Below are 14,402 nucleotides of genomic sequence, written 5' to 3' on the forward strand. Positions count from 1 at the left end.
ACTCAGCTAGCACACATCCAAGCCAATCGTTTTATTATTAGTTTTGTTCAGGAGCATTGAGTAATACAGGGGAATCAAAGGTAATATATTACTGAAAACATAACTGATTTCTTTTAAAAGCTCCCTTATTAAGTTGCAGGATATAATCTCATTTGTGTGTGTATGTATGTGTGTGTGTGTATAAGCCCAGGCATATAGTTATACATGCACCAAAAACGTCTAAAAGGACTCACACTACCTGCTTGAGAATAGCTACCTCTGGGAGTGGGTTGGTGAATTAATTTTTATTTCTATACTATGAAATGTTAACATTTCTCATTTACTACTTTTTTCAATTAAAAAAAAGAAAGAAAAATCCCTTTTGCTCATCAAAATGATCATATACACAACAAGGATTTTTTTTAAAATTACTATCAGCCAATATCAGCGCATTTTCCTGCACTACCTGCCCAAGAGCGGACCCAGCTGAACCTCACACATCACTCGGAATGGACAGTCACATCTGACAACATTGGATTCAAACCCCAACAGGGCTATTTTTTTTGGGGGGGGTGCTATTTTTCATTCATGAATTTGATAAGCTATCTGTTTCAAACTTTGTGGCCTCCAAGCTTGAACCAATCTTTTTTTTCATGCTTCATTTCTCTTTAGGAAAATGTATTGATCTGCCCAGACATCCCATCAGCTCTTCCAAATCAACAGGTGAAACAGAGTTCTTTGCCAACAGCTGTGATTAGAGTGTCCCTGCCATGTCAGTCTGCTAGACAGATGGGAGGTGTTTTCCTGCCCTGGTTTAAGATCTCACAATAAATATTCCTAAAAGTATTAAAACTATGCTGTGTGTGTTACTTTAAAATCTTGCCTTTGAGGGACTTCCCTGGTGGTCCAGTGGTTAAGACTCCGTGCTCCCAATTCAGGGGCCCTGGGTTCGATCCCTGGTCAGGGAACTAGATCCCACGTGCCACAACTAAAAGCCCACATGCCACAACTAAAAAGATCCCGCATGCCACAATAAAGATCCCGTATGTGGCAACTAAAAGATCCTGCATGCCGCAACAAAGATCCCATGTGCCGCAATTAAGACCCGGCGCAGCCAAATAAATTTTTTTTTTAAAGTTCACTAATAAATAAATAAATAAATAAAACTAAAATAAAATCTTGCCTTTGAAAGGAGATTAACATTCAACAGAAACTTCTCTTTCAGCTTCCTCCCAGAATTTCTCAAATGCTTACCAGTCACAGAATATAAAATTCAGAACTCCCATGACTAATTAGAAAGGAGGGAGAGAGAGTACTAGCACATAAAGTGATGAAGCCACTAAGTCAGTGATTTCCTAGACACCTCCACAGGGATGGCTTCAAGCCAATCATCCCATTTTTTATTGTTCCCTCTTCAACGTACCCTATGTATTCCCTTCTTGAGTTCCTTGTATAAAGGAAAAGAGAACAAGAAGCCCAGCAGAGAAGTCCCCAAAGTTCCTCCATTCATAAAAGTTCCTCCATTCATAACATCTGCAGAGTGACAAAGCAAAGGGGGGATGACAGCCAAACTGGGGTCTGGAGCCCATAATCTGACCCATGCTAGCCTAGCAGAAGCTTCTAAATTCCATGACAAACTCTATCAGTTTCAAGAAAACTAGCTTTTTGTCTGGAGGAAAAACCTAACTCTGAATCTACTAGTCTCTCATTTCTGTTACCAGACCTTAACGATCTGTAAATTGTCTTCAACTACATTCTAGGGAGTATTCTAGGGAGTTCTAAGCTCTCAACAGACCCTAATTTGTCCCCATTTCCCCCCAGTGTTCAGTAGTCTCTCCTACGTCAACAATGGGCAGTACAGCCAAATCACAAAACATTTGTGCTACAACAGACCTGAGAAGTCATCTGGTTCAGCCCCTTGGCTTCAGACAGGGAGAGTGAGGACAGAGAGAGGAAGTAACTGAGCCCAGGTCTCAGGGCTGGTAAGAGGCAGAGGCTGGGTCCCATGCCAAGTCTGAGGGTTCCCTGCCAGTTCCCATCACTGCAGTTCTTTCTTCTTTTTCTGTGTCGCATGCTATCTCTCTAGATGGTCACCAATTTGATGGTGCCTTTAAAATAAGGTGGTGATTTTTCTTCACTGTTACCACAAGATATGCTCACTATAAAAAGTTGGGAAAGTACAGCTTTTTTTCTGTTTTTCTACTTATACAGCTTGCATGTGTTTACTTGTACCGAACTTGGAAAGTACAGAACAGTATAAAGAACCAGAAATAAACATAACCCATAATCCTGCCACCTGGGGAACCCCATTGTTAACATTTTGGCATATTTCCTTCCAAGCTTTTTTCCTAAACATTTCAATGTAATTATTATATTGCATGTATAATTTTACATCCTGCTGGTTTTTTGGGTTTTTTTGCTTAGGTATGTTTCCTATTGGACTCAGACAACTCTGCATATGTGTATTACATTTCTCTTTTTTCAGCAGGAACTCATTTATCTGTCAGAAGGGTAATCAGACACTGAAATTCATGGTCACAGTTTTCTTCTGTGGTTTTGGAATCTTTTTGGTCTGTTTTATGGGGTTGTTTTGAAATTATTTTGTTGCCAAAAAGCTGTATGTGCTTTCTTCTGTTTGTTTACTTGGATCCAGAAAAACCTCCCACTGAAATGCTGTCTGGCCATATCCTGCCCAGCACAAGCCAACATCAATACATGTGGATATTTGCATCTGAAATAAGATGCACAGTGAAAGTGCCCATTTTAACAGGGAAAATTACACTGATGCAAAAATAAAATTCTATTATATTAAAAAGGCTATAATTGAATAGTCATGGAGATTCAACTTTATATCCCCAAAGAAAGAACAAATAGGAGATAAAACCCTCCTCCCCACCCCCCATTCTTGGGGGCTAGGCCTAGGCAATTTCAATTTCAGAAGTATTTTTCCCATGATTCTTACTCAGCCATGGCTGAACGGCACTGTACAAAATCACTCCCCCTTCTGGGACTTCCCTGGTGGTGCAGTGGTTAAGAATCCACCTGCCAATGGAGGGGACATGGGTTTGAGCCCTGGTCTGGGAAGATCCCACATGCTGTGGAGCAACTAAGCCCGCAAGCTACAACTACTGAGCCGATGTGCCACAACTACTGAAGCCCGCGTGCCTAGAGCCCATGCACCACAACAAAGAGAAGCCCCCACTTGCCACAACTAGAGAAGGCCCGTGCACAGCAACAAAGACCCAATGCAGTCAAAAATTTAAAAATTAAATAAATTTATTTTTAAAAAATGTAGACAGACAACATGTGTGAAATGCAGGACCATATGTCAATTACAAGAAGGTCTGCAGATACCCAGGCCAGTTCTACTGGAAGGAAAATAAGGCATTCATGCTTCCAGCAGTGTTGTAAATAATATGAAAGTCTGGACTCTACAAATGCTATTTTTCCAAAGTCTGGTCAATAAAAAATGGCCTTTTGAAGGAAATGAAGCATTACGCTGCCTCCCAGTCAGCAGTCCTCCTGACCTTTGTGGACAGGATCAGAGGTCACTCAGAATGACTGATGATGGCCAGTTCACCTCCCAGCTGGGCTGGTCGTAAGCCAAGCACTCTGGCTCAAGGGTTTATGCTACCAATCAAAGCTGAGATATGATACAAGCCCAGTGGTCTTCAATAACCCATGGCCCCTGAAGACCAATCTACCAGGTGAAGACATAGGTGGTATTGCCAGTACCTACGGTGCTAACACTTCTCTAGGACCCTTCGATCATTACCAGCACTAGCTTTGTTTCCAGCTCATCCCTCTTTGCATTATGGCCACCAAGTTACAAACATTTAAATCAAAGGGATTTAGAAATACATATTTAAGAGAAAAAAGTTACACTGAGGGACTTCCCTGGTGGCGCAGTGGTTAAGAATCTCCCTGCCAATGCAGGGGACATGGGTTCTATCCCTTGTCCAGGAAGACCCGACATGCCGTGGGGCAACCAAGCCCGTGCACCACAACTATTGAGCCCGCGTGCCACAACTACTGAAGCCCGCATGCCCTAGAGTCCGTGCTCCGCAACAAGAGTAGCCACTGCAGTGAGAAGCCCGCACACCACAACGAAGAGTAACCCCCGCGCACAGCAACGAAGACCCAATGCAGCCAAAAAATAAGTTTAAAAAGTAAAAAAAAAAAAAAAAAAAAAGTTACACTGAAAAAGGCTGAGTCTCTAGTTACTGCTGAGTGTTGTTGATCTGCAATGCTGACTATGCAGCCTTGTTTAAGAGAGTCTGAGAGTCCCAGCTCTCAGTGAACAACTCTAGCAACCCATCTAGTCATTCCTAACCTGCGAAAAGGAGATAACACACAGCATCCCATGATTGTGGTAAGGACGCAGTCTGGCTCAAAGGTACCCAGCTGCAAGGTGATTATTATAAATGATGTTTATTCCCCAAAGTTTATTTTTAGAGTCACACATCATCTGTTTAAAGTATGAGCTTATCTCCTTTGCTAGGGAAATTTGCTAATTTCTTGTTCCTAATATTGTTGTTTCCAACCAGTTTCTAAGATACCCCAAGCAATAAATGTGTCATTGGTGTTTTAAAATAATTACCTGCAAGCTGTTGTTCAGCAAATCAAAGTCACTGTATCTCCTAACAATCTGTAAGAAATAAAAGTGGTGTTTTGATTGAGCAAAGACCATCAATTTTCATTTCCCTATTTAATATTTATTGGCATTTTAGAGCCAAGGCACTTGCATTAAGGGTAGCAGGGCTTATATACCTGGTGCTTAACTTGCTTAACTCAGCAGCCCCAGAAAACAGACCAAGCAGTGCCCCTGAGTTGGCTGGGCCATGGGAAACTGGTTAATGCTAGCCAAACTCGCAAGATGCCAACAGGTAAGAAAGAATGATGACGTATTTGTTTCCAGGGTGAATAGCCCTTTAAGTATTTTTTTTTTTTATTAACCAGGCACCTAGAAAGATGAATTAATGATTTACCAAAAAAAAAAAAAAGTTTTAGTGAACATGAAATTAAAGTTAAAGCATGTGGACAGTCTTGAGGCCATTTCATCCTTGCCCTGGATAAAACTTCCCCCATTTGAGATCCAACCAGTCTAGAGATTGGACGCATCTGCAGGCAGAGAGGCCACACAGCTCTCTGATTGCCCGTTTCCCCTCTTGGCCAACGGTCCACATCCACTGTGTATGCATTCTTTCTTAGTTATGGTGATGCCATTGATTAGGCCATAGCCAAATTCCACTAGCTCTTCAGTCTCCGGGGAAGGAAGTTATTTTGCTTTCAAAAAGTTTTTTCAATCTTTATTGATGATTCTCAAATATTAGTGTGCATAAGAATTACTTGGAGATCACCTAGGAATTCAGGAATTTAAGGAGGTTAAGTATCAACATTTTTGTTAAGTGTCCCCCAGGACTCTAAAGCATTGGATCTAAAAAACTACATCAAGGGTTGATTTTTCTGGTAGGACATTGCCCTTGGGCCTGTTTGACAAATATACATCAGAAAGTTAAACATGAGGGCATCCCTGATAAGTGCAAAGGAGCAAAAGGTAGTACAATAGTTAACCACAGAGAATGTGCAAATTCCACCCCTGTTCTGTCAGGGATATAAGCGTGACCTTGGACCAGTTACTTACCTTTTGAATGTAAAATGGGGCTAATACTATCACACAGAACTGCCTTTAAAGGGCTAAGTGAATTAATGTGCCTAACAATAAATGCTCAACTGATGTTAAATAGTATAATTAGTCCAACAAAAAGCAGTTTGAATTTTCAGGCAAAGAAAAGACCAAGTATGGGTCACTGAGGTCAAAGACTGCTTAAGGTGAGAGGTAAGGTTCAACCTGGGCTATGAAGGACAAGGTAAGATTTTTGGAAGGCAGGAGGGTCATTATAATTACTAAAGCAGGAAAGAAATGGTCCCTGTACAGAATTCAGCCACCCTCTGCAAGTCAGCTGGGATGGGAAGCACCTCTAGATGTGTATAGTAAGTTCTGCCTCTCTGAGGCCACCTGTGAGGAAAGCAGGCCCTGGGGCTGTAAGCAGATCCTTACCTATGGTCAGTGTGGGAACTAGCACTAGAAATTGTCCATGACTGGACTTGGGAGTCCATGAAATGCACAATGTCCAGGGCACTGTCTCACCCTTCTACCTGGTGGACTGAACGTTAACCTGCCTCACCCAACAAGCCATGGCTTCAGGTGAGGTTTGAATTACTAGGAACAAAACAAGTAATTTGCCTAGCCCACTTACTCTGTGTCCACCTGGAGAACAGATTCCTACTCTCTGTAGTAACATACACGAATTAAACTGAACAACTGGGAACATAAAAGCCTTTTATAATACATGTGTTAGAGCTAAACGTTTATATCTAAAAGACATATGATTAATATAGTTTTTCCAGATTTTTAGATGCCCCAAGTCAGAATTTTGTTTAAACATTTTTCTAATGACAAAAAAAAAAAAAAAAGCTTACCTGCCAGCTATTTTCTACAGAAATTCCTCTTTGTACCCGAATGATATATTCCTAAAAAAGAAGGGGAAAAGAGCCTCAATTACAAAACACCCAAATCATGCAGCTATATGGATGGACCTAGAAATTACCATACTAAGTGAAGTAGGTCAGACAGAGAAAAACATATATCATAAGATATCACTTATATGTGGAATCTAAAAAAAAAAAAAAGATACAAATGAACTTATTTACAAAACAGAAATAGACTAACAGATATAGAAAATAAACTTATGGTTACCAAAGGGGAAAGTGGGGGCCGGGGGGGAGGGATAAATTAGGAGTTTGGGATTAAAATATACACATTACTATATATAAAACAGATAACTAACAAGGACCTACTGTATAGCACAGGGAACTCGACTCAATATCTTGTAATAACCTGTAATGGAAAAGAATCTAAAAAAGAATACATATCTGAATCACTCTGCTGTACACCTGAAATTAATACAACATTGTAAATCAACTATATTTTAATAAAAACAAATTTTTAATAAGAAACAAAACAGAACAAAAAAACACCCAAATCAGAGGATCAAAAATATTAAGTGAAAGCATCAGATAAAGTAGACTTCAGAGAAAAGACTACTAGAAACAGAGAGGGACATAAAGATACAAGGGTAATCTCACAACAAGACATAACAATCTTAAATGTGCGTGCACCAAATACCAGAGCTGCAAAATATGTGAAGCAAAAACTGATAGAACTGGAAGAAGAAATAGATGAATCCGTGATTACAGTTGGAGACTTCAACACCCCTCTCTCAGCAATTGATAGAACAACTAAAGAGAAAACCAGTAAGGATACAGACAAATTCAGCAATACCATTATTGATGAAAAATTAATCAGTAAGATTCATAATCTTACTGAATATTAATTAATAATTAATAACCAATTAATCTAAGAAAGAAATGAAAACTTTTATTCGAGCCAACCTGGGGACTATAACCCAGGAGACAGTCTTTCAGAAAGCTCTGAGGACTGTTCCGCCTGTTAGAGGTCAAAGCGCAGTTATATAAGTTTTTAAGACAAACAGGTTATACATCAAATGACATATCAACAGTTTACACAATCCAGATCTGCACGTACAAAGCAAGTCGTGGGTCATGGTGACCCTTTACCAGATTAAGAAGGAATGTTATCTCCTAAGGAGGTCTAGTCAATGCAGCCACACAATACATACTAAAGGGGAGGGAGGAAGCCTAAATGGAAGCCTTTTCCTGAGAAAAATTTTATGTTCGAATTTTTCTTGTCTTGCCATAAAATATGAATTTTATTTCATTACCATCAACCAACAGATTGATCAGCATTTATAGAACACTCTATCCAACAATAGCACTCCATCCAATAATATTCTGCTATTCAAGAGGATATACAAATGGCATATAAGCACAGGAAAAGATATTCAACATTACTAGTCATCAAGCAAATGTAAATTAAGACCACAGTGAGATATCACTATATCCCTATGAGAATGGCTGAAACAAAAAATAATGATAACACCAAATGCTGGCTAGGAAAACAGAGAAACTGGATCACTCATAAATTAATGGTGGGAACTCTAAATGGTACAGACACTCTGGAACACAGTTTGGCAGTTTCTTAAAAAACTACAACATGCAACTATCATATGACCCAGCAACTGCACTCCTGGACATTTATTCCAGAGAAACAAAACCTTATGTCCATACAATAACTCACACATGAAAGTTCACAGCAGCTTTATTGGTGACAGCCCCAAAGTAGAAACAAGCCAGATGTCCTTAAGCAGGTAAATGGTTAAACTTTGCTACATCCACACCAGGGAATACGACTCAGCAACAGAAAGGAATAAACTATTGATACATGCAACAAATTGGATGAATCTCCAGAGAATTATGCTGAGTGAAAAAGCCAATACCAAAAGATTATAAACTACATGTCTCCATTTCTACAACATTCATGAAATGACAAAATTATAGATATGGAGAACAGCCTAGTGGTTGCCAAGAGTTAAGACTGCGGTAGGAGGGTGTGTGTGGAAGGGAAACTAGTGTGGCTAGAGAAGGGCAAATGAAGTGCTATGGTTTGAAGGTCTCTGTCCCCCCAAAATTCATGTGTTGAAATACTAACCCCCAAAGATGATGGTATTAGGGAGTGGGACCTTTGGGAGGTACTTAGGTCATGACAGTGAAGCCCTCATGAATGGGATTAGTGCCTTATAAAAGGGGCTTCAGAGGGGCCCTTGCCTCTTCCACCATGTGAGGATAGTCTGAAACGGTGCTACTAGCTATGAACCCGGAGGAGGACCATCACCAGAAGGCAACCATGCTGGCATCTTAGTCTTGGACTTCCGGCCTCTAGAACTATGAGAAATAAACATCTGTTGTGTATAGGCCACTCGGTTTATGGCATTTTGTTATAGCAGTCTGAATGGACTAAGACATGAGGGATGTCTGAACCAACGGAAATGTTCTGGATTATGTATCTTGATTACATCAATGTTAATGTCTTGGTCGTGATATTGTACCAAGTTTTGCAAGATACTACCAATGAAAAAACTGGATGATGAATATATGGGATCTCTCTGCAATGCTTTTTTTTTTTGCGGTACGCGGGACTCTCACTGTTGTGGCCTCTCCCGGTGCAGAGCACAGGCTCAGCGGCCATGGCTCACGGGCCCAGCCGCTCCGGGGCATGTGGGATCTTCCCGGACTGAGGCACGAACCCATGTCCCCTGCATGGGCAGGCGGACTCTCAACCACTGCACCACCAGGGAAGCCCTGCAATGCTTTTTATAACTGTATGAGAATCTACAATTATCTCAAATAAAAAATTTTAACCTTAGGCATTCAAAACTACTATGGTAGAGTCAGAAGACTAAGATCCATGATTTTTACCAAAGTTTGCATTTTATATGCATAGTCAACTAGAAAAGGCCATGGTTAAGAAAACAAGTAAAAAGGTAGAATAGATAAGCAGTGATGGCATTTTCCAAAGAAACCAAATCTAGTGACCCCCAAAGCTGCCTGAGCATTGAAATCTTCCTGCTTCTGGGGAGGGAAGACAAGAGAGGGTGTTAAAAATACACATTCACAGACCTTGCACCAGACTTGCTGAATGAGAATCCCTAGGATAGAAACTGGGAATTAGAAGTTTTAATAGCCTCCCCAGGTAATTCTTACTAATCAAATAAGAAGGAAACAGAGACCTAGTCCAGCATTCTGCTTATACACACAAGGAGTTATGATGAAGGTACAGATGAAATCATATAAAAAACATTAACTTTTTTCCTCAAATGCTCAGAATTCTTTTAACATCTTTGGATGGTATGATTCAGGTATTACTCACAGTCACTACTCAACAAGTGCTTATCAACACAGTACTCAACAAATCCTTTCTACTGAATTAATTCTGATTTAAATAGGTTATTTAGAAAATAAAGCCAAATAAGCATTGTTAACTTGGTAACTGAATTTTAAAATAGATCTTATTTTCACTACCATTCATTTCCATTTTGTTTATTATTTATTTATTCTTAATAAATTTATTTACTTATTTTTATTTTTGGCTGTGTTGGGTCTTTGTTGCTGCGCACTGGCTCTAGGCACACGGGCTTCAGTAGTTGTGGCACGTGGGCTCAGTAATTGCGGCTCGTGGTCTCTAGAGCGCAGGCTCAGTAGCTGTGGCACATGGGCTTAGTTGCTCCACCGCATGAGGGATCTTCCCAGGCCAGGGCTCGAACCCGTTTCCCTTGCATTGGCAGGCGGATTCTTAACCACTCCGCCATCAGGGAAGCGCCCTCCATTCTGTTTAGTTTGCAAAGGTTGATAAAGTCCACATACGCAGGAATTTCTCCTGCTCTGGACTATGTTAAGAACGGTACATTCAACGATATCCACTCAACTTACGAGTGAATCAACTATGTACCTGGCACCCTGCTTAGCTGGTTACATGTGGGGTTATAAAATAAATATTTCAAAATTAACTTGTGTACTACGGCAAATCTCTTAAGCAATATGCCACTGCAATTATTTCTGAATACACAGAGATAAAACACTAGAAATATCTGATATTCTTGTATTTGGGGATCAGTCTATTAGCTTTAAAATTTTCTTTTTTTCTCAGGGTTGTCTTACTGGCAAATTGTCTGGGCTTTTACATTCTTATAGTAGAGCTAAAATCAGCACATATAATCGAGTACTTCCAAACAACTACACATAGACAAGCTGATGTCTAAGTCAGGGAGGAACTGTTACTTCTCAAAAATCACTTCAAGCATCCATTGCTTCACTATGATTTATAAGAGGAATAATATTAATTTTAAAAATTTCAGTTCAATGTTGAGCACTTGGTAGGTGCTAACACTGCTGTCCTGCTTTATATACTTTGGGTTTAAAGCTTAGACCTGTGTTTTACAAAGATGTTGCAACCAATTGTAAACATCAATTAAGCACCTACCATGTTCCAATCCCTGTGTTTTGTTCATGCTGGGGGTATAATTCTAAACAGGAAAGGTACAGTCTGACTCCATTCCTTCCCTCTGTATATGCACAGTTTAGGGAGTTGGGGGGTTTTTTGTTTTTGTTTTTTAACTTGGCTATAATATGGCACACAATAATGTTGGGGAAAAGCATCTGGCAAGAGGGAAGCAGTAACTACAAGACGGTGCCTGGGCCCTGATGTCAGACTACGATATCCCAAACTGACATCCTAATTAATGTTTCTGCCGAGACACTCTTTATGTTTATATCAGTGTTTCTACAAAGAGGGTGGTTCTGCCCCAGAGGCGACCTGGCAATGTCTGGAGACATCTTTGGTTGTCACAGGATGAGGGAGTGCTATGGGCATCTGACAGCTAGAGGTCAGAGATGCTGATAAACACCTACGATGCACAGGACAGCCTTACAAGGAAGGACTGACTACCTGGCCCCAAACGTCAACAGTGCTGAGGTTGAGAAACCCAGTTCCAGGTGCATCGAGTAAAACAGGTCATTCCAGTCTATGGAGGCTGGGGATGCAGGGTGGTGGAGGGGTTACTTCTGTCATCATCTGCCCCCAGCTGCAGCTTACTGGTACTCCACACACCACACCGTTGAGAATATGTGCACTCCCACCTAGAGGGCTCGCTTAATTACTGGTGGCCTCAAAAACCCCACTGTGTTTCTTCTGTAAAGACACACTAAGACACGTTAAGGCTCCAGTGTTGCCCTCAGGTCCCATCTGCCGTGTGGTTGCAGATACAGAAAGACAATGGGAAATAGGTACAGTGATTTTGCTCAGAAATACTTTCATTCCACTTGAATGGAGCAAGTTCATCCCTAACTACAAAACATTTTAATTTTTTTCGTTGGCTTGGTACCACCACCCAGCCTGACCAAAAGGAAATACTTTCACCTCAAATCTCCAATTTGTCAACTAAACATAGTACAGCTGTTCTACTGCTTGCAACCAGGCTGAAGCTCTGATTAAAGCAGAGAGAGGAGTGCCCTGGGGACCAGTAGAAACGCAACATTTGAAGTCAGGCTTCCACCTCCAGAGTCGGAGTCACCAGCCCAGAATCCTCCAGTGACTCATTCCCATCTTTGCCACCCTCTCTTGTGTGGAACAGAACCTGCAGTCTATGTAAGAGACAATCAACCACCAGGCACAGAAGGGAAAGCTAAGGGCCCTGTAGGGCGGCTCTGCGTCACACAGACCTATGCCGGCTGCCCATCCCTGCCATCTGCTGCCACGCGCCCAAAGGGCCTTCTTCCCGCTCCTCTTCACAACACCACACCCTTATCCTGGCGGAGCAGGGTGGGCATTTCGGCAAGTCAGGGTGGTTGGGACCGAAGTTGTTCAAAGTGGAAAGGCACTGGGACCACGTGATTTCTGACTTAAGTAAAGGAAGAGAAGAGAGAATTAGCGTAAAATAAGCACTGATCTTGTGCCAGGAACTTTCCTAGGCCCATTAACACTTCTCATCCAATCCTCACAGCTGCCTGGAGGGTAGATCTCAGCAAAATTAAGTGAGCTGTCCAGGGTTGCACAGCTAGGAAGCAGCTGACTGGGAACCGGAACCCCAGTCACTGATTCCTAGGACCCACCAACCTGCCAGACATGGCTGGCAACCCCCAGGGACCTGGGGACGCCCTGAGCCTGGCTCTTTCTGCAGCCCTGAAAGATGGGGGTCCTCACCAGTCTGGGGAACTCGGGTGGACTCATCCTGAGAGTACAGGGGTAGGGACTGTCATTCCCACAACTGTTGATTAATGCTTCCAGTGCAGGCCATTTCCCCAGTAAGCATCCTCACTGACATTTTGTATCTCCCGAGTTTCCAAAGAGATACTTAAGATTTCACTGCACTGTAGCTGGCGGGCATTCAAAGATGCCTCAGTGTGATGAGATTTTAGAAAAACTAGGGAGGAAAACTTATTTTGAATCGTTCTGGCCCCAAATTACTTTAGTGAGGGTACAAACACAGACCACTTGGAAAGAAATGTGTAAAAGAAGCTAAAGCCAAAACTTAAGCCAACCTCCAAACCCACCTAACCCACGGCATTCTTCTCTCTTCCCTTTTGGCACAGCTATCAGATTTACTGAGACTCAGAGTACAGAGAGACAGGGCAGCTGTCTGGAGGTATTTTTACCTGTCAGCGTTCCCACATCTTTACCTCTAAAGCAGAGGGTTTCAACCCTCCTACATTCTAGAATTACCCAGAGAACTTAAAAAAAAAAACACAAAAAAAACCAACAACCATGCTTTGACCCTACCTGCCAGAGATTCTGATTTAACTTGTCTGGGCCGAGGCACAGGCATTAGTAGGTCTTAAAAGTTCCCCAGGTGATTCCAATGTGCTGCCAGAGGCAAGAATCACGGTTCTAAAACCTCTTCAATAGGAAGCAGCTTCACACTACAAAAAGAAACACCCTGTCCTGAGAGGAAGGAAACCAGTGAACCAAGCACCCACCACAGCTCACAGCATCCTCTCCGCCTACCCTCAGCCCTCCTGGCCTCTTCGGCAGGCACTCTGCTTTCTTCTTCGGTGTAGGAGGTACCTAACCTGAGCCCTCTAGGGTTTCCCGAATGGTCCTACGGTGGTGGCCCCACTCACAAGATCTGCCAATGTCACCTTCAGGTGAACACGGAAGAACAGTAACTCTCATTTGCAGCCAGGGAGGGGCACTGAGTCTCTGAAAGCATAAATGCCTTGACTGGAGAGCAGTGGCTCTGGGATAGGAGGCCAGATCTGTGCGTCTCCAGCGCCCACGAACCACACCACTCCCAGTTCACTGCCAGACCTGCGTCCTCCCGGCACTTTCCCTTCATAGGGAGGCCCGCAGAGAACGCTGAGCACAAGTGACCTTGCTAGACACCCAACACTATGCTACTTCCCCACGCAGGAACCTTCTAGGGCTCCCACTGGCCACGGGATAAAACCCAAACTCCTTAGCCTAGCTTCCATGCTCTTCCACCGCCTGCCTGAACTGTCCTAACCCTTTCTTTCCGCTTAATCCCTCCTCTACCCAGTCAGACCCTGTGTATCCTCAACACCCCTCACTCACTCCTCTCCCTTTGCTTTGCTACCTAATCAAAACCTGGGAAGGTCAGCTTTTTAACCATGTTACGGCTATCTTTGTCCCGTGTCTGCCTATGTGTGAGGGGTGGGGTGGGGGCCAGGTTTCCTCTCCAACTGAACTAAGTTCTTCAAGGCTAGAACACACGTTTCTTCATATTCCAAATAGCACCCAGCACAAGGTCAAGCCAACGGGCTGAAGTGCAGCGAACGTTGGTGATGGGTATTTGTTAACTGATCGCCTGCACCTTCGGGAAGGAGGCAGCATGTTGCTATCTTCATGTGCACCTATATGCAGGTAAAGTCTAACAGCACTCTCCGGAAAATCCCCACGGGTCTCCCAAGCCCTTAGATTTTATAAAATC

General features: G+C 42.4%; 1 protein-coding gene across 29 annotated transcripts in view; it reads right to left on the reverse strand.

The window, feature by feature from the left end:
• The window catches only part of PXK (PX domain containing serine/threonine kinase like), a 75,280-nt gene that overhangs the window by 43,573 nt on the left and 17,305 nt on the right, over positions 1–14,402 (reverse strand). For 17 of the 29 annotated variants that reach the window (XR_009566036.2, XR_009566035.2, XM_060308910.1 and 14 more), the window contains exons 2-4: positions 6,841–6,897; positions 6,463–6,513; positions 4,580–4,627 (exon numbers count right to left, since the gene is read on the reverse strand). Coding sequence is in view for 26 of the 29 variants with exons in the window: in XM_060308910.1 (XP_060164893.1) it covers positions 4,580–4,627; positions 6,463–6,513; positions 6,841–6,897 (156 nt within the window). In the remaining 3 variants the exon portion in view is untranslated. Of the gene's footprint in view, positions 1–4,579; positions 4,628–6,462; positions 6,514–6,840; positions 6,898–13,234; positions 13,306–14,402 lie in introns of those variants that run through there. The other 12 variants (XM_030867551.3, XM_030867550.3, XM_030867539.3 and 9 more) reach the window with 4 other exon arrangements.

Source organism: Globicephala melas, chromosome 11 (genome assembly GCF_963455315.2).
Source record: "Globicephala melas chromosome 11, mGloMel1.2, whole genome shotgun sequence".
In the NCBI taxonomy this organism is placed as follows: Eukaryota; Metazoa; Chordata; class Mammalia; order Artiodactyla; family Delphinidae; genus Globicephala; species Globicephala melas.